Source organism: Phasianus colchicus, chromosome 2 (genome assembly GCF_987193195.1).
Source record: "Phasianus colchicus chromosome 2, bPhaCol1.hap1.1, whole genome shotgun sequence".
NCBI classification, from domain to species: domain Eukaryota; kingdom Metazoa; phylum Chordata; class Aves; order Galliformes; family Phasianidae; genus Phasianus; species Phasianus colchicus.
The window spans coordinates 32,176,041-32,199,317 of NC_143437.1; the positions used below are offsets into that span (position 1 = coordinate 32,176,041).

Genomic DNA, 23,277 nt, shown 5'->3' on the forward strand with positions numbered 1-23,277 from the left:
GTCAGTAGGCTAAAAGTATGATTTAAAACTCACTACATCAGGACTGCTAATTATTTATGATAGATACATTTGACTGTCATGCTCACAACCTCACAAACACAACTGCATTTCTATCTGTAGAAAGCCATGATATTCACTTAATGGTATCAGTGTGGAATCAATACACTGCAAACTAAAACCAGAAGTGCATAGCAAATAAACAGAAAACCTTGGAGAAAGAGAACCCCTCAGAAACAAATCTGGCCATAAAAATTAATACTCACAGGTAACACACTGAAAGAAACTAATCTCTGGTTGACCTAGCACTGTATGCGTTTGCACCAAGTATGGCTTTGCTAGCACAGAAGCTAGATGACAAGTACCCTGTAATGACCAAAGAATGTTAGGCAGAGAAATCTAGGTAAATACCATATCTCTAGGACCATATCTGGACTCTACCGGGATAACACTGCACTCTGGTGTGGCAAATATCTTACATACAAACTGATAAAACCAGCCAGATGCTTAATAATGGGAGAGAAGGAAGCAAGTAAAGGATGGATCCTCAAGTGTGAATAAACCGTGGCAGTAACTTTCTTCATGTTTCCAAGTCAGCTAACAATTTCATTAATGGTTATCATTAATAAGATGTTAAGGGGAAATTGCTCAGCCTCAGTAAGCACTGCTAAATTACTTAGTATTAGAAATAGCTCTGGCTCTGTAAAAAAACTGTGCCAAAAGCAACACCATGACTGGCACTGGAACCACAGACACTGTGCCCACTCTCAATACTGGGAGCAAGTGGTACATGCTGAAAGAGGCTGAAAGGCAGATCAACCTTTTGCAATCCAATATCCTGTTGAGGACTATGTTTTTCTAATTACAACTGGGTGCAAAATGGACTGGAGATATTCGCTGAAGCAGTCTGAAGAGATCTACTCTCTAGGGCTGCTCAGCCTGGAAGAGAAGGCTCCAGGGGAGACCATAGAGATGCCTTTCAGAATCTGAAGGTAGGTATAAGAGAGAAAGAGACAGACTCTTTATAGCAGGACAGGGGGAAATGGTTTCAAACTAAAAAAGGGGTGATTTAGATTGGATATGAGGAAGAAGTTTTTTACAGTAGTGAGGCACTGACACAGGTTGCCCAGAGAGGTGGTGGATGCCCCACATGTGCAGACATTCAAGGTCAGGCCGGACAGGGCTCTGAACATCTGGTCTAGCTGTAGGTGTCCCTGTTCATTGCAGGGATAAGATGGCCTTTAAGGGTCCCTTCCAATTCAAAAGATACTATGATTCTATGATCTTATGACGTCCTAGAAAGGATACACTCTTTTCTGTTGCTTTCAGGAAGAGGATTTGTCTATATATTTTGTTCCTAAGATTTCCTGTTCTTTTCATGGAATTTGAAACCATTCATAATTGCTTGAATCATGCAAGTGCTTTCTTACTATTGCATTATTCTTATGAGCACCATGAGCCTTGTTCCTACTTGTAACATGACTTATGATCAAGTCATAGACAATATAACGCTATTACAAATTAATCTATTCAGCATATAAAATACTGCAGGAATCAATCTGAAGATGGAGGGAATTACTCATCATCTGTCCACATTCTAAAATTCTAAAGTTCTTTCATAAATGTTTTTCATTTTATCACTTCTTATTACAAAGATATTGGAATGCAGCATTTATTGTACTGGTCTTCTCCCTGAGAGAATTTAAATTATTTTCTACCATTGGTGGTAGTGGAACATTCCTTCAGAACACAGAATCATGATGTTTAATTGCCAAAGATATCTCTTTAAAAGTCTGCTCCTCCGAGGAGCCAACAGAGAGGTGAATTTTAATAAAATTACACTTTAAAATAAAAAAGATAATGCTTGTAACAGCTTATTATATTTGCTATTATTGCTAATATAAACTGGAAACTGTTTCTTGTTTAAGGATTTCAGTGTATAAAAAATTAACATATTAGGACCTATAACACATGTTTCATATATTCAAGTAACCACCTTTCAGAAGTGAGATCTCAGTGAAAGCCACTCATGATGTTATATTTGGACATAGAAACCTTCACTTATACTTATTACAGAATGAGTTTTCATGTATTAGGAAAGACACACATATGGAAAAGAAGCTCAACTACAAAGAACACACAAGACAGCATGTTACCTGGACATGATGGGCAACACTGCCCTGGATGTATGGTGGGATTGCCACAATTAGGAACAGGACAGGTGATCAAGGCACACATTTCCCGTCCGTTGTGACAGTAACATTCCCTGCATCCATCGTGCCAACTCTCCTCATTTTCATGTCGGCGCCCATCCACTGACAGGCAAGAGCCTGTTTTAACTGGAGGCATAAGAGAAGCAGTTGCCTCTGCAAGAAGGCAAAAGAAAATTTAATTTTCTAATAAGCATGTGTTGCTTAGAAAAACATAAATACTGTACGCCTGCCTTGCATTTATTTTTAAAGTACATATGAGATCAAGTTATTAATAAATGTATCATTTATATTTAGAAATAAAGTAAATTTGAGACATATGAAGTAATTCAAAGGTATACTGAAGGCTGTATTAAGACATAGTAAAATTTATTTCCTTGAAAAATATGATCAATTATTTCTGTTGTGCTTATACTTCTTTAATCATGCGGTGATGCAGCACTGGCTAAATAATGTAAGGAAATGGTAGAAAACATGAGGCATATTTAAAATTAAACAGAATAGTTTTAGATATTATCTGTAACGTGAGTACCAAATAGCCAGTAGAATATAAAAGCATTTACAAGAGCTAAGGATGGCTCCATATGTACCATGAATTAAAAAAATTACAAGCATGTTCTAATAGGGTCATGCCAGACACTGGAAATATTTCATAAACCACTACCTACAAGAAATTACTTGTGTTAGTTATTATGAATGATGTTTGGAAAGTGGCTGCTCTGACATTTTTATCCCTCATTTCTGGATCTTATTGATTTTATTAAGATGAAAATACAATTGTTTGGACTGCTGTGTTACTTGCTCTCAGCCAGAACAGGGAGGCTTTTGGCCTAGGGAGGATAAAGTCTCATTTGGATCTTAAGGGGTATTTAAGTGCAGAAGGACTCAGCCTCAATAAATTCTCTGTTAATCAGTAGTGAATTTAGATCCTAACAATCCCTCATCCACATCATCATGATGGAGGATTTTGGGTCAGTTTGTCAGTGAACTGACTTGCTTTCAGTGGTACATCAACACTTACATATGTAAAGCTGTTTGTATTAATATGCTTTCAATTATTCATTTAAAAAAATGGTGCAGAATGAGAAGAATTGTTAAAACATGTTTCTAGTTAATTAAAAAAAATATCACAAACCCTTCACAAAACTAACAGCACTCCAGCTGTGGTGGATCTATCAGTGGTGGCCTAGGAATGACAAGCAGATGCTATGAAGTGGGTTTGCTGCACATCATTTGAATAAGAACTCAGTACACAGATATTGCACTACCATGCTGTTTTGTGAAATGTAGAAAAAAAAAAAGAGGCAAATGGGTACAATACTTCTAAAAGCAATGCATTGAACAGAAACAATTGCACACAGTTACTACACATTCAAATTGTAATACCAGATGATATATAGATTCTTTTTAAAATTCTGTCCTACATTAAAATCATTACTGATAAGGCTTTTTTTTTTTTTTTACAAAGATATTCTTACATCTACTCCTAAATTTGGAAAAGCAAAGCAAGCACATAAGCAGATATTTAAGATTAACACAAGAGTTTGAGATTGTTTTCATTTTCAGTTTTTAATTCAATGTTGCACAAAAGGAAATACTTAGAGAAGAAATCAGGTTCCTAAATACAAAATGAGAATAATTCAATATCCAGAGGTAAGACTAAAAATAAACAGAGAATTACAGTAGCTTACAAGGAAAATACAAGTCAGGAATGTTACACCATTGCAGAAAATGCAAGTTCAGCCTAAGGTACTGTACGGGAGCATCAGACATTCAAATGCAGCTCTGCAATCTGTACCAGTGGACATTTTTTTTGCTGCTGCAAAAGTGCACTATCCAGTTTCAGAACTGTGAATAGGTATCACAAGACCTGGGTTTTGTTGACTTTGAAAATAATACATTTAGGAGTCTCTAATTGCAAACCCTTAAATATTGCCAGAGTTCTAAAGGGAACAGTGAGAAATTGTTCCCTGAGTCTGCTGAGCTTAAGAAAATAAGTAGATAGTTAAATTCCTAGAAAGGATGATGAAAATACAAGAAAACTCATTTTAAAGTGTCTCATATTGGTAACCACATAAAAATATAAGTTAGAGAGTTTGGAGTAGATTTTTTTTTATTATTTTTTAAAATTTTTTTAAATATTTTTTTGAGATTGGAGGTTCTTAAGAAGTGAAATCATAGACAAATATCTGTTGAGGATTATCCAGATACACTTGGCATTATGTAAGGGCAGAGAAATGGACTCGTCTCTTTTTGGAGGACTATCTGATCTCTGTATTTCTATGGTTCTACTTTTATTTACTCCAGCATAAGTTAATTCCAGAAGAGGGAGATTAGAAAGTGGGGAGCTAATTCATAGGCAAGTTACTTACCAACTCACTCATCCCATTTAGGAACTTTGGATCAAACTTTAACGACTCCTGGCTTCCCCAGAACATACTGATGGTTGCCCTAGCTATTCTTGGATGAGTTGTTAATGATCACATAATTTAAGGGATAGATCATGATGATCCAGTGTTTAATCTCATGACATTTTGTTTTTACTAATAAAACAGAATACATTCTAGGCAGCAGCATGAGATTTTTTTTTTTTTTAAACACAGGAGTGTGAGATCAATATTTGAAAACTCCAGCAGTGAAAAACATCTGAGGTAATAATGCATCTGAAGTATGGCCAAATCTCTGAAGTATCTCAGTACCCACAGCCTCTGAAATCTCATGGAAGTATGTATTATTGTGAAAATTTTATATTTAAGAATTTCTTACATTAGCCTGTTAGAATTTTACATAGATTTATGGTATGGCATTTCAATTCTTACAGGTTCTGTGTAACATTCCTTTGATTTGGCTTCTAAATGCTTTGAAAACATGTCACAGTGATAAATGGCAACACTTACCTCTGCATTTGCAGATAACACAACCGTGGCTGTTCTGCTGGAAACCCATTGGGCAGATTTTACCACAAGGCATTTCCGGGCATTTCTTACATCGACAGATTTCACAGCCATGCTTGTTCTTCCTAGATTACCAAAACAATTTGTTAAAGGTCAGCAGGATACCTTAAATGTCCAAATGTCATGGTTGAAGCAAAAGCAACCTCTAAAGTGACTGATCAAGTAAAGAAAATTGTCTTTAACATTCACTTATTTTCAGTATGCTCGTCAATGTTGCTGGCATGTTCTCTTCTCATGTGAATGGCAACAGGTATTTGGAAGTTTCAAGCCATAGCAGATAATACAGATCTAAATGCTTTTTACTCATGAATGTACTATATTACTAAAAGACTAAATAATTATTGTGCTGAAGTGAGATTTGCAGTGAAATGATCTTAAAATATTTCTTACTACAATTTTAGCCCTTCATGCTACAAATTGTTATATTTATGGTTATCATTAACATCATTCAATTCATTAACATCAGTGCCATTATTAATATTTTGTAGACAATGACAAGATTAGGGTGCTTATTTCCTTTTTTAAAAAAATAAAAAACATACAATAACATCAAACATTTAAAAAAACCAACCAAATCTTTTATATAATTGAACTACATCCTTCATCTAAAGGTAGAATTTAAATTGATGATTTTCAAATTAGCTTTAGAATGTTTCAGGTTCAGTTTACGTGTACAAAAATGCAACTGAAAGACCATCCCAAAGATAGGGCTCCTAACATGGTAGCACAAGCTTCACATCAGTTCGCTTTTAAGGCACCTTTATCTTACTCCATGCTACTATACCATGCTTATTATTTGCTATAATTTCTAAAATCCCTTCGTTTGATAATTCACATAGATTTACTAATATAAATGTTTTATGCATACTTTAATTAGAAAAGAGAGAAAGAAGTGTATGTTTCAACTTACTGAAGTACAGAAAGAACACTGAAATTTTTAATTTTCTTCTGTAGGTCAATATTCTAAGTCAGTCAGGACAAAAACGACTACTAAAAAGTATAATTCTGTGAGAGATTTAAATGTTACCATTTTATTAGACCTTCTAGTTGAAGATGAACCAGGTAGTTTGGTGCCAGTCCACAGAGCAGTCCTGAAGGGCATAATGCTTGTTCATGATCTCAAACTAAGCCTGCAGTTGCAAATGTCGTCTTCTCATTAGGCAAATGATCACCTAACATCCATGGCAACTGCACTAACATCAGTATCTGCCTCCTTTCAACATCTTCTTTTATTTATTGTATTTTTTAGGTTTTAAATTGTCAGTGCTTGAACTTTTGAGTCACCCCACTAAAACACTGGTTTTTGATTTGAGCTTTTTTCTGGATTCATGCCAACGACCACTGCAGTTCACCAGTTATAATATGTTCAGTCAAAGGAATTGAAAGAGCCAGTCATTATTAGCCCCATCACTCTTATGACCACTGTTTCCTGTAATTCTATTACTTACAAAGGGGTAAGCTTGATTCTGTATCTCAAATAACAAAGGATATATGGATATATACATATCCATTTACACAAGTTCAGCGCTAACATCCAAACAGATCTGAAGAATACTTTAATCTTACATTGAGTAATGTCATTTCTTCTTTCTCATATTTTCCCCAATTTTCTCAAAGTGAACACAAGTATATATTCCCAGATTTTGCATATTTTCAATATGTATGGGCATATGAAAGAGGCATAAACATATATTATAAGTATAGAATAAGAATACTTACAAGTATCCAAAGGGACAGTACTTGTCACATACAATAGGTTTGCATTTCTTGGGCCGTGGACGGCACTGACAGATCTCACAGTTGTGGGCATCAGTCTGGAACCCAAAGGAACAGTCCAGGGAGCAGCCTGATATGAGGCCCGTACAAAGTTCTTCTCCTGTGAAGAACATACGTAGATGATTGCAAAGCAAAAATAGTTTATACTACACAAACGGATCCAATGGGATGTGTTCAGTTCCAGTTAAGAATTTGAGGAGTAGATATAATACCCTATACTAAATTTGATTTTGTGAAGTTATGCACATCCAACCAACAGACGTGACTGTCAGCCTTTAATAAAGCATTTAAAATAACATAAAGTTGTGACACACCATATTCATTTAATAGGTTTCTATTCAATATAGAGCAACTTTTATTTCTAGTCTACATATTTCAAATAGTATTGAAAGGCTGGAATGTAAAAGCCTTTATTCCTTACTTAGAGTGCTTGCCGTCACCTGCTTGCTGATTAAAACTTGCTTCTCAAAAATATAACTGTAATACTGGAAGAAGTGATTAAAACTTTGAGATGTTAGACTAAAAGACTTTCCTTCTGAAGTCTATTATTATGTTTTATTAACGTTTTGTGGCAAGGAAGGATGATGTTGGATTGGTGGTATATAAAATAAATTAATTAGAATTAAATTAATTAAAAGAAATTGGTGGCATTATAAAATGTAATTAAACTCTGTTTTGACCTCTGATGTGGTGTAAATTATGACATTTCCTGCTGATACTCTGAACTGACCCGAGAATAATCCTGGAAACACACATGGATTGATGAGTACCATTCATTTACTGAAGCGTACTTTGTCACAGAGATGAAGTGTTTGGGTGGTTGTGCGTAATCAGCAGGCTCACAGAACACAGGTCAAGGAACAATAAGATACAAATGCAAAGGTGAGGGAGAAATAGGAAAAAAAAATCTAAAGGCATAGAAACAACAGGAATAATTTTTAGCTGGCATGTTTCTTTAAGTCACTTGTGTCCAGATTTGTGTTTAGGACTGCTTTCAAAGTGTGGCTACCTGATTTAAATATGAAGTAAAATATAGTACAATAGTGACTTCTTCAGAATCTCATGGATAAATATGTTTTTGTTTTCAATCTTCTGTTCTGCTTTGATTTTTATGATTTGTTTAGTGACACTGAAGTGCAAAATACATTCTTGAATGCAAAATTAATGTATCTTATTAAAAGGGTCAAAGTGTCTAGAACAGTGGTGTACAAACAGAATGACAGTGTCTTATCCTAAGTAGTTCATGCCATTAAATTACTTAAAATTCAAACAGTCAGTTGGCATACCAATTAGACAATCTAGTCTGAAGGCAATCATGCTTGCTTAAGCATTTATGTATTGAATTATCCTTAAAAGAATTCTGAATTTTGACTTTTTAAGGTCAAGAATGGATGACTGACTGATAAACATTGCCTCTCAAGAACAGATGCTGAAGAATATCCCCATCTTCATCATGCCATATGTAAAATATAATCCAAATTCTATCCATTTCAACACACAGGTAAAGTTTGCTGAATTCAATAGAAACTACTTCTCACATCTGAACTTACTAATGTAATGTCAGTGCTAGTCGAGGACATCAGAATAATCTGTGCAGAACTCTACAGGCAATCCTTCTAGTAACGTGCTAAAAATGATGCCTTCTGAGAAGCTGGTTGTTACTAAAATTAAATGTGCTCTCGTATTTAAATTTCTGGCAATACAATATTACAAGCTGTGGACTTAGATTCTCAATAGGTTTTGAGAAATATTCTGTATAAAGAAATTCAGTGTTGTGGAAATCGTTGATTCTGGCCTGCTTTCTAACTTCACAACTAGCTATGCACATTTCTTTTTACTGAAACATTTTAAAAGACATGGAAAATTACAGGCAGCCGCAAACTGAAGTACCATCTGGTACACATGCACAGGCCTCCTGAAAACCCTATTTCACAGTTTTAAACAGGGCATTTTTTCAGAAAGCTGAGAGTGAACTTGCCAATTTTACAGGAACAGAGTTTAGCTCTATGAGAAAAAAAGGGGAAAAAAAAAAAAGAGAGAAAAAAATGCCAGGGTTAGAGATTCACATGAAAATAAAATTTAATGAATGCAATTTTCACCCTGACACATAGCCATAACTATAACTTTAAATTCATTGTTAGTAAAATTATTACAAGTTCAACACGAAAGACAAGTAAAACCAGATTTCCTCCTAAGGCTCTGCAATACGAGTAAAAAGTACTAAAGAATAAAGACAACTGCAATCTACTCATGAAAGTCAGCAGCTATCATCTGAGATTTATTACTGAAAATATCAGGAGGTAGTTTGTTTTGGGGGGGCCTTATCCACTTTTGCTTAAATAAACTTCATCTAGAACCTGAATCCCAAATCATGCAACATATTCACAGGGAAGAGAGTCAGCCCTCAGTGAAGGTAACAGCTTCAAGCATTTATTCCAAAGAAGCAGTTTGAGGATAGGAAACACTTTAAAAAGCTAACACTGAAGGAAAACTATCTTTTAGAGGTCTGGAGATCTGCATTACATGCTGACATGTTGCTGCAATTCTAACAGAATAGGCAAGCTTCATGATTATAGAATACTTGTTTTTCCTTGACAATCTTATATCTAATCGTTCAGAAACCCAATTAAAGGTTCAACAGGGGGTACAAAACTAAACAGAAATGATACAATGAGTAGGAAACAATAAAAGAGAATGCATCTTTCACTATGCTGCTTGAGAAATATGTGGTTGGAAAGCAGAGTTCTACATGAGAAGTAGAAACACATTCACTGATTTTTCTTATTAATTGTGAAATGCCAATGAAGTAATGTCAATATAGAGAACAATCCTTTTACATAAGGTAATAGGAAGGCTTAGGGTGATAAACGGTAGTAGAATGAAATGTAATACTGAAAATGTATAAAATGCATAAACTGAGTTCACACACATGAAATTAGTTGATTTCAGAAGGATAATAAAGCGATGTGACTTTAGAAAGAGACAGATATATTCCTGAATATCTCAGGCTAATATAACTGTACTTTTAACACAAACATTTTAATGTGAACATAGGCTTTAGATGAAATATAAAACAAAATATGAAACTAAATTCTAGAAAAATTTCAATTGAATCAAACACAGAAAAAGCTAGCACAATAATCAAAGAAAGACTGCCCTCCACCAAAGACTTTATCAAAATAGATTCCTACAGGGAATAAATACTCCCTTGAGAACAAACATGCCCTGAATACTTATAGCAGTGAATCCATCCCACGCAACAAGACCATACTGTTTTATTCTCTGTGTACAATGATTGTAAAGGTAGCAGCAAAGTCAGTTACCAAGGATTCTATGTTTCCAGCCAGTCTTCACTAGGTCTCACTATATCGGCAGATGCTATTGCTTAGAGACTTTGACTCTATTCTAAACACAGCATTTCTAACAACAACTGGTTTGTAGCTGCAATCATTCATCACTTTACGTGCAGCCTTGCATATAGGAATTACACATTACTAGTTTCATTTGGATCAATTTAATAAGATACCACTAGAAAAAAATAGGAAAGGAAAGAATAGTTGAAGGTGAACCAGTCGTCCAAAAACATCAGTGAATTATTAAGATACAAATAGCAGGATCAGAGTTTCTAAGTCTGGTCACTGTTGCCAAACAACTCCTCTTAATAGAGCAGTTTCTTTCTCCCCACTTCCTTCACCCACTCCCAAACACATGGGAGTTCTATGCACATGGACTAATAAGAATTAGAGTTTCAGAAGGGTGTGATGCTGCTTAAGAAGAATCTGATTGCGATATGTGGGATGGGACATGACTGTCAGAAGAAGAAAATCTTGTCTTAAAGACAAGGGATTATTACTAAGATATGATGAGACTGCACAGTGCTCTGCATGCAAAAGATTTGGTCTCAGTAATTCTTTTCCTCTAAATACCTCATTCTCAGTACTAAAAGAAATTCATTTCAAAGAGTTGTCTGTAAGCACTGTAAGACCTAATCACTCACTGCTGAAGGAAAGAAAAATATGCACAAAAATCAGAGCTGATGTGACATATAAATACCACTCTGCAAACAAGATGACAACATCATGCTCCAGAATATGTAATGTTATCAATGTTTGTAAGGGTTCATTCAAAACCCAGATATTTCAGATACAATGTAATCTCTCTTTCTCGGGTATGAGACCTTTGAGGCAGTGTGTCTTAGACCTAAGTTCCAACCATCAGATGTACAATTTATTCCTGATTTTGGAGTATTCACATCCCCAGTTTGCATGAGTAAGAGAAAATTTAGAATGTAGTGAAATACTTCTCAAAAATCAAATTGTGAAGTGGACAAATGTCAGTTCTGTAAATTGTACGTTTAGGTCTAAAACTGTTCTCCCATTTGAAATTTAACAGCTTGACTGTAATTCTAGATAGCTCTTACATAAAAATAGACCTCCATTTTTTTCTTCTAACATAAATATGACATATAAAAAAAAGATCTAAGCTGTAAGATATGTTTTTCCCTGATTTATTATTTTATGTATGGACACTGATAATTTTATTCTGAAGACTGAAAGCCTTTTTAGGCTAAAATTTTTGAAAAGGCATTCCAGAGAAGCATAACCTGTTGAAATACTTTTAGTTTTTAATCCTGTAGTTCATAGTGAAAAAAAAAAACAAAAACACTTTTGGACAATATTAGTAGCCATTTGAGAAGAATTATGTCAGTATTTCAACTTTGCTTAGGCCAGTGTCCACTTAAAAAAAAATATAGATTTGTAGCATTGCTAGACAAAGCTAGCTACATACCTTCACCATCATTATTTTCTTGACGCTGAGGCTAGATCATACCAGGAGAACTGTTTCACAGTACCTTTATAATTAAGCACTCCTCAGCCGTCCTCTCGGTGTGGATTGCTACTGCTGGGTAATCTTCAGGGGTGGGGATCTGGGGAGGCAAATTTATGAAGGAGAAAACTAGGTTACTTATCAGTAACTGGAATTCTCTGAATATATTGCCTCCACAGATCCACACTAACCCTCCCTCCTTTCTTTAGAATTAACTCATGATTCATAATAGCTGGATAAAAATGAAGGGACTGGGCACTGTGATGCTAGAAAAAATAATCCCACAAGTCCATGGAGGCAAATTACCCACATGGATACCTGCTCTAAACAGCTCTAGGATTCACATACAACATATGACTTCATGAAAGTGGTATCTCTCAAAGGTGGAGTCACTGGAAAGTGATTGAGATTCCAAAACCCTTCAAGAAGCTTTTTTTTTTTTTTAACATGTCAAGCAAATTTCCTAGCTGCTTTTATTGAATTAGATTTATTGTAAGCACTACTAAAACTAATATACTGTATTCCTCAGAGATCCCCACTTTTGTTCTAGTAAGAAGACATCATATTTATTTAGTATGAGTTGTTCATCATAATTGTGTCCTCTTCAGGGAGTACTTCCTCTGTATTCCACATGTGCAGTTACAGTTAATATTTCAATATTACATAGAATGTGTATTTTTTTTTTTTTTTTTAAAGAAACATGCTTCATCTCCAGTTTCTCACAGCTCATGGCTATATTTCAGTAACAGAAGACTAATAGATACTAGGCATTTCTTTTCATATCACTGCAGGAAGATAATCAAACATACATTATCTGCCAGATCTACCTCACTATTCAAAAATTCAAGATGCTCTCTGCTTGCACTAAAAAAAAGCTAATAGACTGTTTTCATCTTTTCCTTTTTGTTCCATGCAACTTATTGTTAAATCGTAGTAACACTGATAGAATAGAAAAATGTTACATCATTCATATTTACCTTTCTGTTTCCAAGAATTATAAATTGTTTAAAATGTGAATATTGTGACTACTATTCCCATCTCATGTTCAATATCCAAAAACACATAAAATATGTTTACTTAAATGAATCACATTAACATTAATAGAACTTAAAAGTGCTTATAATGCATAGCTAAAAAAAGATTATTATTATTTTATTTTTTTTTACACAAATAGATTAAAGGGATCAAATGTTCAAATTTTCACTAGGAAGACTAGAAGATTAGGAAAACTCATCCAAAACTGTAACAACTCAATGATGAACACAGAAGAGATTATTTGAGATATATTCTCCCTTTTTTTTTTTTCCTCATGATTAGGCCATATATTTTTTTTCAGAGCTTTAACACTGCTGCTCATAGATGGCAATAGATAAAATACTTTTTACATTACTTTTCTCAGACCTCCCAATCCTGTGCTTCAGTCTTCCACAGCTGCCTTAGAATAGCCCACAGCTAATCCAACTCTCACACTGCTAAATCCAAACTTCACACTGGAGTTCCATTCGTCTTCATCAGCTATGAAGGGAGATGGTGTGACTCACCACAGCAGTGAAGTCCATGCTGCAGATATCTGATAGTACCAAACTTTTAAACTCCATTATACCCCATTATAGGGGTATGTTCTACTCATTTAAGGAAAAGGTATAAAAAAAATCAAAAAATACTTCTGTATTTGTATAGAATGTATTTGGAAGAGAGGGGGTGTTTCATGTCTGTAGAACTATTCAAACATGCAACATACAAAGAATTCTACTCTTTGAATCCAGATTTCATGATTTGCTTTGACAAACAAAACAGAACACAACAGGATGAAGATGACAACATGCTACAGTGTGCAAGAAAAACATCTTTTCTCTGTAGCCTCCTACAACTGCATCTCTCCAAGAGCACTTTTGGAATTAAGGAAATTGTTTGACAATGGCCTTCTCCAACTGCAAAGCTAAGCCTTCTGCACAAAACAAGCAGGTTTTAAGTTTACAGAAATGTTCTAATTTTAATAAGATCTGAAATGTTTAGCCAAAATGTTCTCAGTTATACCTGAATAATACTTCACATTCAACTCATTTAGGATAAAAGATTGCAGTCTATCACGGAAGTTACAGGAAAGATTTTAATGGCTTTTTCCTTTTCATGAATTTAATACGGAGAACAGATAAGACCAGATAAGCTACTGGCTCTCACTGCAGGCTCTCAGTAAAAAATGATTTACTGTTCAGCAGCAACTTTCAGACTTTAAATCTTAATTTACTGCAATCAGCAGGCATTATTCAGTGTGATGGTTAGTCCTCTTTGGAACACCAGGAGTCCTGCCTCATAAATATCTAATCACTGGTTTTATTTCATTCCTCTTATGTACTCTTCCTTCCAAAGACTTTAATCCACTTCACTTCTCCCTATGAAAGCACAAGCCTAGACACTCCAAACACAAATGCAACTGCTGCACTCTACAAGTTTTTGCTAGCTCACTTTTTTTTTCCTAGTTCTTGTTCTTATATATTTAATTTTTTTTCTATTGTAGTAATACTGTCTCAGTTTAACTGATGGAGTTCTGCAGCAGTTCTTCCTACAAACTGGGCTATACATTTTTTGTCTTCTCTTCTTCATGTAGTGCTTTGGCTTCTCTGCATTCCTGCTCAGTGTTATCATTCCTTTTCCCTGATCATTTGTGGCTCCATTGCTACTCACTGGAACTTTTCTTTTTATTAATCTGTGCCCACTCACAGAATCATAGAATGGCTTGCATTGGAAGGGGGTTAAAGATCAACTAGTTCCAGCCCCTCTGCCATGGGCTGGGTAACCAACCACTAGGATAATTCTATGTTCAGTGCTAGTTTTTTTCTTAAAACTATCCTCTGCCCCTGCTTTTTTAAATTTTACTTTACACCTAGTATGTTTTCACTACTTGTTTCCGAAGCACGTTTTTGCATTCACTGCAAAAACAAGGAAGAAGAATAAAGTATCCTTCTACTAAAACCACTGCGTTCGAGAAACATTACCATTTGCTTTCTTCCTTTCTTCTCTCATTCTGTAGTCGATTCGAAACGAGCTGGATAAACTTGAATCCAAATTACAATAAAGCACCACACAAGCCTCATGATACCATATGTACATTATCATGTCAAATAAACCCGTTGTATAGCTTTTTTAGCTACAGAAATATAAATGAAGATAACAGTGAGGAACCATTTATAGATTTGCTGCACTTTCTACCTTCTCTTTGTAATTTTGCTTTTATTCTGATTGAAATGAATAGAAGTATATACATCTCAGTGAAGGTAGCTAAGAGAAGTTAGCAAAAATGGAAATGCCATTGAAAGGACATTAGTAGAACCTGAATAAGATGACTTCAAACAGTAATAAGAGGTATGTGTACCTTCAGTACTCAGGTACTAAACGTGACTCAGCTGAGCAGCTCAGATTAGCAAAAAAAAGTGAGTAGAGTGTAAAGGTACTGATACTCTCTAATTTAAATGTAAATCCACATGTGTCTGTGTGAACCCAAGATAATACACATTCTTACATTTTAAGAGAGCCAAGATGCAACTGAATTAGTTTAGACTTGAAAGTACAGAGAACTAGAACAGTATGTTTTCATCATGTGACCTCAAATTGTTTTTTTCTTGGTCCTCATGCAGTCATTTGTCCAGAGTCTGGCAAGCGAGAAACATTACTTGACAGAAAAATTCTATCCCTGTCATTTTGACTGATATCCCACCATTGATGAAGACTACCAAGCTGTAATTTTTCTTCTCTTCTTTAGTAAATAAAGGTTTCTCCTCTCTGAATGACTTGGGAGATTTTTAAGCAGTCTACAATTCAAGTTATTTAACTGAGAAAAAGGATGACAGACAAATGATACTATTAAGTTTGCTTCTGACAGTTTGCTACTGCAAAATGAAAATAATTGCAAGCAAATCTGAGAGAAAGAGAAAAATCTCCTTGAATAGGTTCTTAAACAGTATTTAATCAGAAACACTCCAAGAAAGCACAGAGACGTCCTGGGATGCAGTAAGCATACATGTATGATCTGATAGTCTCACAAAAGACATAATACTCTGGAGTGATGGGCCTCCTGCGCAATAAACTGGAGGACAGGACTGCACACACAGGCATACGTGCAGAAACTTGATGAGTATGTCCATCTTCTTTGTCAAACTCCTTACAGAAAATGCTCCTCCTCACGCCAGTTAATACTTCACCAATAAAAAAAAAAAATCAAACAACAATGGTAAAAGCAGAACTTTCTGATTTTGTTGGCAAGGCATGTATGTGATGGCAATAAAGCATGTGCCTTATCTACCCTTGCAGAGGGTGCTTTTTCTTTTATCCACTGATACTTCTGACACATCAGCTTATGACTTTATTTCCAGGCACCATTTCTCTGTTGTATAAAATCTTCTAGTTGCTTTGTTTCAAACTGATCACTGAGTCATACGATCCTAAGATGAAATTCTTTACTCTTCCCTAGAGGATGCAGGTTGTGCAGCATACCTGCTGTTGTGCATAGTTGAAACAACATGAACTAGTAGGTAACACTCAATCAACTAAGACACAACTAATACAAATCTGAAACAAATGATATAAACAGCTCTGCATGTTTCATAAATAGGGGAAACTCCTATCCAAATTTTAAAAAGTAAGAAATAGATGTGGACCTCTGTCAAGTTCCTATAGAAGCCTATGAAGGTCACCCCTACCAGGAATAGAACCTGTACTTGAAAATATTATTTTTGTATTATGATAATGACATAAATTTATTTAAGGTCTCCTGTTCTTCTGTCCTATATCAACACAGAAATAAAAAATGCACATTTTCCAAGAAAAAAAGATAAAGGCACCAGAAATAAACCTTTTTTTTTTTTTTTCTCCTTAAGCAAAACATCAAGCCAATCCCTAAACAAGAAAGATGCAGAGCTACAATAAAATTATAAGGGGACTTTAAGCCACTCCTAGTTGAGCTGGCGGGCGCAAGAGATATGTCCTCCAGCTGAGGTGCCCTCCAGGATAATCCTCCAATTATCTTTTGATAATTCCAGAAACAAATCTGACCTTGCTTTATAATTCATGCATAAACCTTGAATTCTTAATGAAATACATAGAGAAAGCACACTTTTCCAGCTGTTGTTTGAAGTTACTACTATCACTGATAAACACAAAGTTCTCACAAGTTTCAATGCTTTTTCTTGGGGTAGAATAGATCACAAATAAAAGCCTGTATAAGTCTTACATAAAATGTATTCATATATGTTACATAAATAAAATTACATGTGGCTATGTTCGTATATAAACATATATTCCCTAGAAGTATTATTTTCAAAAATTTTTGATCCTCAAAAGCAATAAACTATGTTAAAAATAGAATGTTTAGCAAACAGGATTTTTTGATGTGCACAAACCTGATAAAAAGGTACACTGACATTAATGTTAAATGCCAAATCATAACTTTTTTTGTCTTCTTTACCTAGCTGTTAATTTTTACCTGAATTCATACATTTAGTTTTTCCTCCAAACACATTTTAAGCAAGCAATGTCAGAAACTGGCAACCTGTCCTTTAAAGATGAACAAATAGAAAGTACATGTACAGTAACACAGCAGCCAACTAACATTACAAATAGAAAAAACAGCATACTAACATCTTCACCAACAGCAGGATATAGCAGGTATATGGCACTGTATTTTTGCATACTCACTGGTTTTGCACTGACAAATGCGGCAACCATTTTGATCCAGTTTGAAACTATAGATACAGTCTTTCTCAGTCAAAGTGCAGTTCACCAAAAGCTCACAGGTGGGTGGACCTATTGTTATGTAAGTTGGCTCTAAATGCAAGAAAAATAAAAAACACATTTGAGATCAATTTGATATTTTAAACAGTTCACAACTGCAGACAATGCAACAGCAAAGAAAATCATTTTTAACAAATTTTCTTTCTGATTCATGAACATTCATGGTACTTAATTCAAGAAATGGACTTTATTTTGAAGTGATATATACTTATTACACATAGTATGAACCTACATAAAAATCTTGAAATAGCAAAACAGGAAAAAAATGATACTACGTTTTTGTTCACTGAGAAATCAGCATTCCTGCATTAAGTTTACCATTGAATTCAAAAAGCTTATTCTATTCATTCTTTTACCAAAAGTATTTTATCAAAACTGTGCAGATTCTTAGGAACTAAAAAGACAAAAGTTTCTCCAGTGCTTAGTTGATTGATACTACCAAGCTGCAAATCAAAGCATGCAGCTCAATAGATCAAATATTTCTTTGCGTGAATAAGATCACTTCTACACAAATTTAAATCAGAAGAGACTTTGAATGCCAAATGGGAATGAAAGGTACAAAGTGTGTGAAATATCTCTTGAAGCCACATAACAGGACTATTCATCGAAAAAATCACTTCTTACAGTATAATTTGCAGTATGAAGTTGTGCTTTTTGAATTGGAAGATATTTTTGTCAATCATTAGACAATTATTTACAATGTAGTACTTGCTTTTGGACACTGTTTAAATGTTAGATTATGAAATTTGTTTTAGTATATGCAGTAGCAAGACATATTCATGCACTGCAGTACGCAGAGTTACTAGAATAAAATAAACCCCCAAGACATAAGAAAATAGCAAGCAACCTCAACACTCCCATCAAAAAAATAGGATAAAGAAGGAATGAAAAATCTTATTTTCCAAATGACCTTTTGTTGTATGATAATAATTTTTTCTACCTTATGATTTTTATTTTTTTTTTAATGGAACTCAGCACTTAAGTAGCAAGGAATTTACTTACGGATATTATTAACACAATGCTAAGCATCACGAAACACAAATGATATGATTTTTAAGTAAACAACCGTGAGCTTTCATTTCAGTGTTTGACTGAGTTCCAATTTTTCCAAATCTCAAGAAACAAAAATTTTGAAGAATTTAAATTTTAAATAAATTCAAATGGATGAATTGGTCAATTTGTGAAAATATGGAGAAATGGTATACAAACCATCATTGGAAGAAAACAGTGTTTCATGTAGCATGAACATTTTCACAGACTGAAGATGGCCATATCTTATCATACCTCCTCTCCAAACCAAATCCTTTGAATGGCAAATTTTGTCATCCATAGTTGGAGGCAAATTGTCCTTACTCTCAGACTGAGAGTAGAAAACTACTCAACATTTATTAAGATATTAGAAGTACATACTGTCAAACAAAATAGCTGCCTATTTCTCTGCCTATTGGTTCTGCACCCAGCAGGCAGCTATAGCACCCATGCCTTCCACTCAAGTGAAAATTATCCCATTACAAGAATGTGCCTTTCTGCTTTCATTGTCTTGTACAATTTTCTGCTTTCACAGCTTCCCTCCAGCCCTACTCTTCCCTTCACAACAGTTTATGCAGTGGTTGAACATTTTTAATCCTTTTTAAATTAGGTCAGTGAAGTACAGAGTTTGGAGCAAAAAGAATGCATGACAGGCACAGAAGATTTTAGTCTTCTCTCCCAGAGATCATGGTTCAGATTCGTTACTTTTCTGCGAGTTCTAAAACACTATTCAAGTTCTGTTCTGTGCAATTTTTGTAGAAAAAGTGTCTATATATATATTACACATACATAAAACACCAGCTTTGTTTAAATGAAAACTGGAAATTTGGATAATGGTATCTCTGTGCCTGTAGAATCCTCAAATCTCTTATAAGCTGAATTACTTTTTTTTTTCCTCCAGATTTTTTTCTAGGAGTTTAACAGATTATTAGTTTGCAGGTCAAATGAGAGATTCTATAAATTTCTGTCAAGTATTTATTAAATGGCTCAGTTTGCAAGCAAGTATGCAAGTATGGAAAAGTATTCTTAATGAGCAATTTATTTTAGAACAAATGAATTCCCAAACTAGACCATTTTTAATTGCAATGAACTCCTTGTATTTTTTTTTTTTAATTCATTCAATAAACTGAGTAAGTTACATTCATACCTACTATCTGATGTTTGCAACTTCAACAGATCATTAGTTAAGGGATGAAAACCATATCGACCAGTAAGATGATGTATTCCAGAAACTTCATTAATTCATCCCATTTGTTTAGGACAAATCATTATAAACTATCTTGCAAAACTTTAGCATCTGGTGCCTATCCTGAAAACCTCCATTCCTACCTTACTGTATTCTTTGAGTAAAATATCCTGAACAAGCTGGAGACCACAACACAGCAGTTACCTGGAAGCTACATGCAGGTTACTAGCCAGATAGCCCAAATCTGGCACTTTGAATGACAAAAAAGCCACAGTAATACTTATAATCAGTGGTAGTTAAAAACATCACCAATCATATGAATCAGTCTTGCTATCCAAAGCACGTGGTAACTTTTCAAAGCTCTCTTTCGTGTTTTGATGCTCTTCTGTCTTGGATGCTGACATATCAGTTTTGAAATGTTGCTACCTTGATACACTGAGTAATATGGTATTTCTTAGTAGGGACAAAATTTAAGGGTTACTATTTTAATTTAAAAGATTTTTCTGAATCCTTTATTTGCTGCGGCTTGTTATGTTACCTCTCACTTTTCTTTCTGTACTCAGCATCCTGAGAGTTTCCAAGCAAATCTCACAAATCTGTTTTTCCTCCCTTCCGTCCCTAAAGGTAAGTCCTGAGAGATACAGTAATTTTATATGCATGCCTGCTTCTCAATGAGCTGTGAGTGAAGGACAAAAGAAATAATTTCATTCCCTACCCCCACATGTGCAAAAATGCAGCCAGAAAAAAAGTACCAGCCCTTTTCACTTCGCTAGACAAGACTCAACAAATAACGCTAGCTTTGCTGCTGCCAGGCTGCTGGCTATTTGAATAGGCAAGCAGTAGTTAGGCTTGAAAAAGCATGTACGGCCACATGATCCCAGTTAGGCTTTCACTGTTGCTCTTGGTAGAAACTGCAGAAGAAAGATCCAGTGTACAAATGAACAGACAATTGGTGGGAAAAACATACACTATTTCTGTCCATTTATTTCATAGCAGTAAAACTACAATGAAGAAAGAGGGAAGGCAAAAATAAAGAGAAAAGGATTGATGAGAGTTCACTTGAAAACAAAACTTTTTTTTTTTTAACAGAACACAGATATTATTGATGTAAAGTGTTTATGAGTAAGGTTAAATGCAGCTTGCTATTAGCGTATCTTGTTTCCATATACTCTCTCTGAGCATAAAATTTTCTATGCTGAATTTCAGTGCACAGGATTACTAATTTGCTTGCTATGAGGTTGATCAAAATGTTGAATTCGTTTTTCATGCTTTTTCACTTTGCTATAAATATTCTTCAGTTAACAACAGGAATTCTGCAGCAGTAAATCAAGGAGGGTATGAAATTGTATATGTATATATGCATGTCACATCAGAAAGAAAATGTTCTTGACTTTATGTTTTATAGTAGTAAAGAAACAAGGCAATAGGAATGTATTGTTCCTCAAATTGCTAACATTTAATCACGGCCTAGTTAAGTCTGTTATACAATACCACTGCTCTCTCTTCCCCACCACCTCAGGATGAGACAGAAGTGATGCTGCTCTCAGCTGGAGGCAGATTTAAATCCCTTTTTGAGATTCAGACCAATCTGAGACATCAAACAAAGCATAAACAGATACAACACAGTTCTGTATCTGACATTTTACTCAAAAGTCACTTCAGAAGTTATAAAATCCACAGTGGACATTCCAACTGCTGGTGGACTGTCAGTCTGACCCACTGAAAAAACTCCACAGTGCATGATCAAATCCCTGAATCTCACTCATCCTCGCTTGAAGTCAAAGTGCTTTGCGGGAAGACAGCGATATCCCACCAATACCGGAACTGGCTTTGTCTTTCTGCACCTACCTTAGCAATAATGCCACAAAACTTGAGTGTCACAAACAAGGAAATTTGTCAAGGTGGAACAAGACCACATTGCCACCGTTGGTTTTCTAACCAATCCTCAAAGCATTCCTTTCTGCTATTTTCTGATTTCCGAGACCTTCCACTTCTACTATGAGTGACACAGCTGTTGTCAGAAAAAACATTTTCTTCTGTTAAAAATGTGAAATATATAGAAGAGGACAGGATGGTCTATCTAAGTTTTGTACTGTGCCTCTGACAGAAGCAACAGCCATTGTCATACACAGATCTTGTTATACATAGATGAGTACTAGGATAATGCCTGGCTGAAGTATTCAGAAATCGACAGAAACTGATTTACCCATGCTTCAGTGACAGCAAGGGAAAAAGGTTCTAAGGAGTAGAATTTTATTATACACACATTTGAACATTTAAAATTAATGAAAAAGAAAACAAATTTGTTGATGATTGCTGAAGTCCTGGAAAATAAAAGCAAAAATGAATCTGAGACCATTCTTGACTTCAGTTTTTCATGTGAATGTCAAAAATGAACAGTTCGCTGAAGATGTCTTGTTTTCTTCCAGCTTCGGAGATTGCATTTACAATCTTTAGTTAGTTATAAAGTGAGATGAAAAAAAAAGATAGAAGTACCCCTAAGGCTGATATCAATTACACACATTTGCCTATCACACCTTTAAATTGTTTAAAATTTGAACTTTGGGTATTGAGTTCATATCAGCAAAAGAAGTAGGATTCCACTTAACTGTATCACAGCAAAGCCACGTGTATTATAAGAGAGCAGTAAGTGTTCAGTTTTGGTCTGTGTGAAGGACAAGAGAACTTATATCAGTGAGAGCAAAGCAAGCAGTTTCAGGGAAGCAATGCTTCTCCTCTGTTTGGCACTTGTGAGTCCACACCTGGTGTAATGTCCAGCTTTGGCCTCCTTAGTAAGAGAAAGGCTGATGTTCCAGAGGAAGTCCAGAATGAGGCCACTATGCTGGTCAGGGGCTGGGGTAGGTGGTGTAAGAGAGACTGGGGCTTGAGGGCAAGGGGGTGATTCTTCTGCTGTATGAAACTTTGTAATAGGAGAATAGAGAGCCCAGTTCATCTTGGGGGTGGCCAAGGGGATGACGAGAAGCAACAAACCCAAATGCAAATAAGAGAAATTACAATCTGATACAAGTTGTTTTGTTCTTCTTTTTAAACTGAGCGGCCAAACTCTGTGATGGAGTGCTAAAGAAATTGTGGGATCTTCATCCTTAAAAATCTTCCAAACTTTATTAGAACAAGTCCCAAATAACCTGCTGTAACTGGACCTTCTTTGAGAAGCAGGTAGAGCTGGATAATCTCTAACGGTCCTTCCAACTTGCATGATTCTAAGAACTTCAACTCAGGACATCTCTAGTGAAAGCAGTAATATCCTTGGTGGATCAAGAAAGTAAAATCCACAAATAAATATTTTAATTTCTAATTGTTTCTGTATTCCTTTGCCAAGTACCGATTGTCTTCCGTACTCAGTAAAGAAATCTATGCAATGACTTAAGAAGTAGCTTTCTATTCAAGAAGCAAAACTTCTTCCAGGCAGTTAAAACAGAAATTCTCTATGCAATGTTATTTGCTGACAGTCACAACCACCTTAAAACAGTGACGTCTTATTGTTCATGTT

General features: G+C 35.1%; 1 protein-coding gene across 2 annotated transcripts in view; it reads right to left on the bottom strand.

Moving 5' to 3' along the window:
• The window catches only part of CRIM1 (cysteine rich transmembrane BMP regulator 1), a 165,870-nt gene that overhangs the window by 15,028 nt on the left and 127,565 nt on the right, over positions 1–23,277 (bottom strand). For both annotated transcript variants that reach the window (XM_031593142.2, XM_090135290.1), the window contains 4 exons: positions 17,456–17,584; positions 6,881–7,037; positions 5,105–5,226; positions 2,154–2,363 (listed from right to left, as the gene is read on the bottom strand). In XM_031593142.2, coding sequence (XP_031449002.1) covers positions 2,154–2,363; positions 5,105–5,226; positions 6,881–7,037; positions 17,456–17,584 — 618 coding nt within the window. The remainder of the gene's footprint in view (positions 1–2,153; positions 2,364–5,104; positions 5,227–6,880; positions 7,038–17,455; positions 17,585–23,277) is intronic.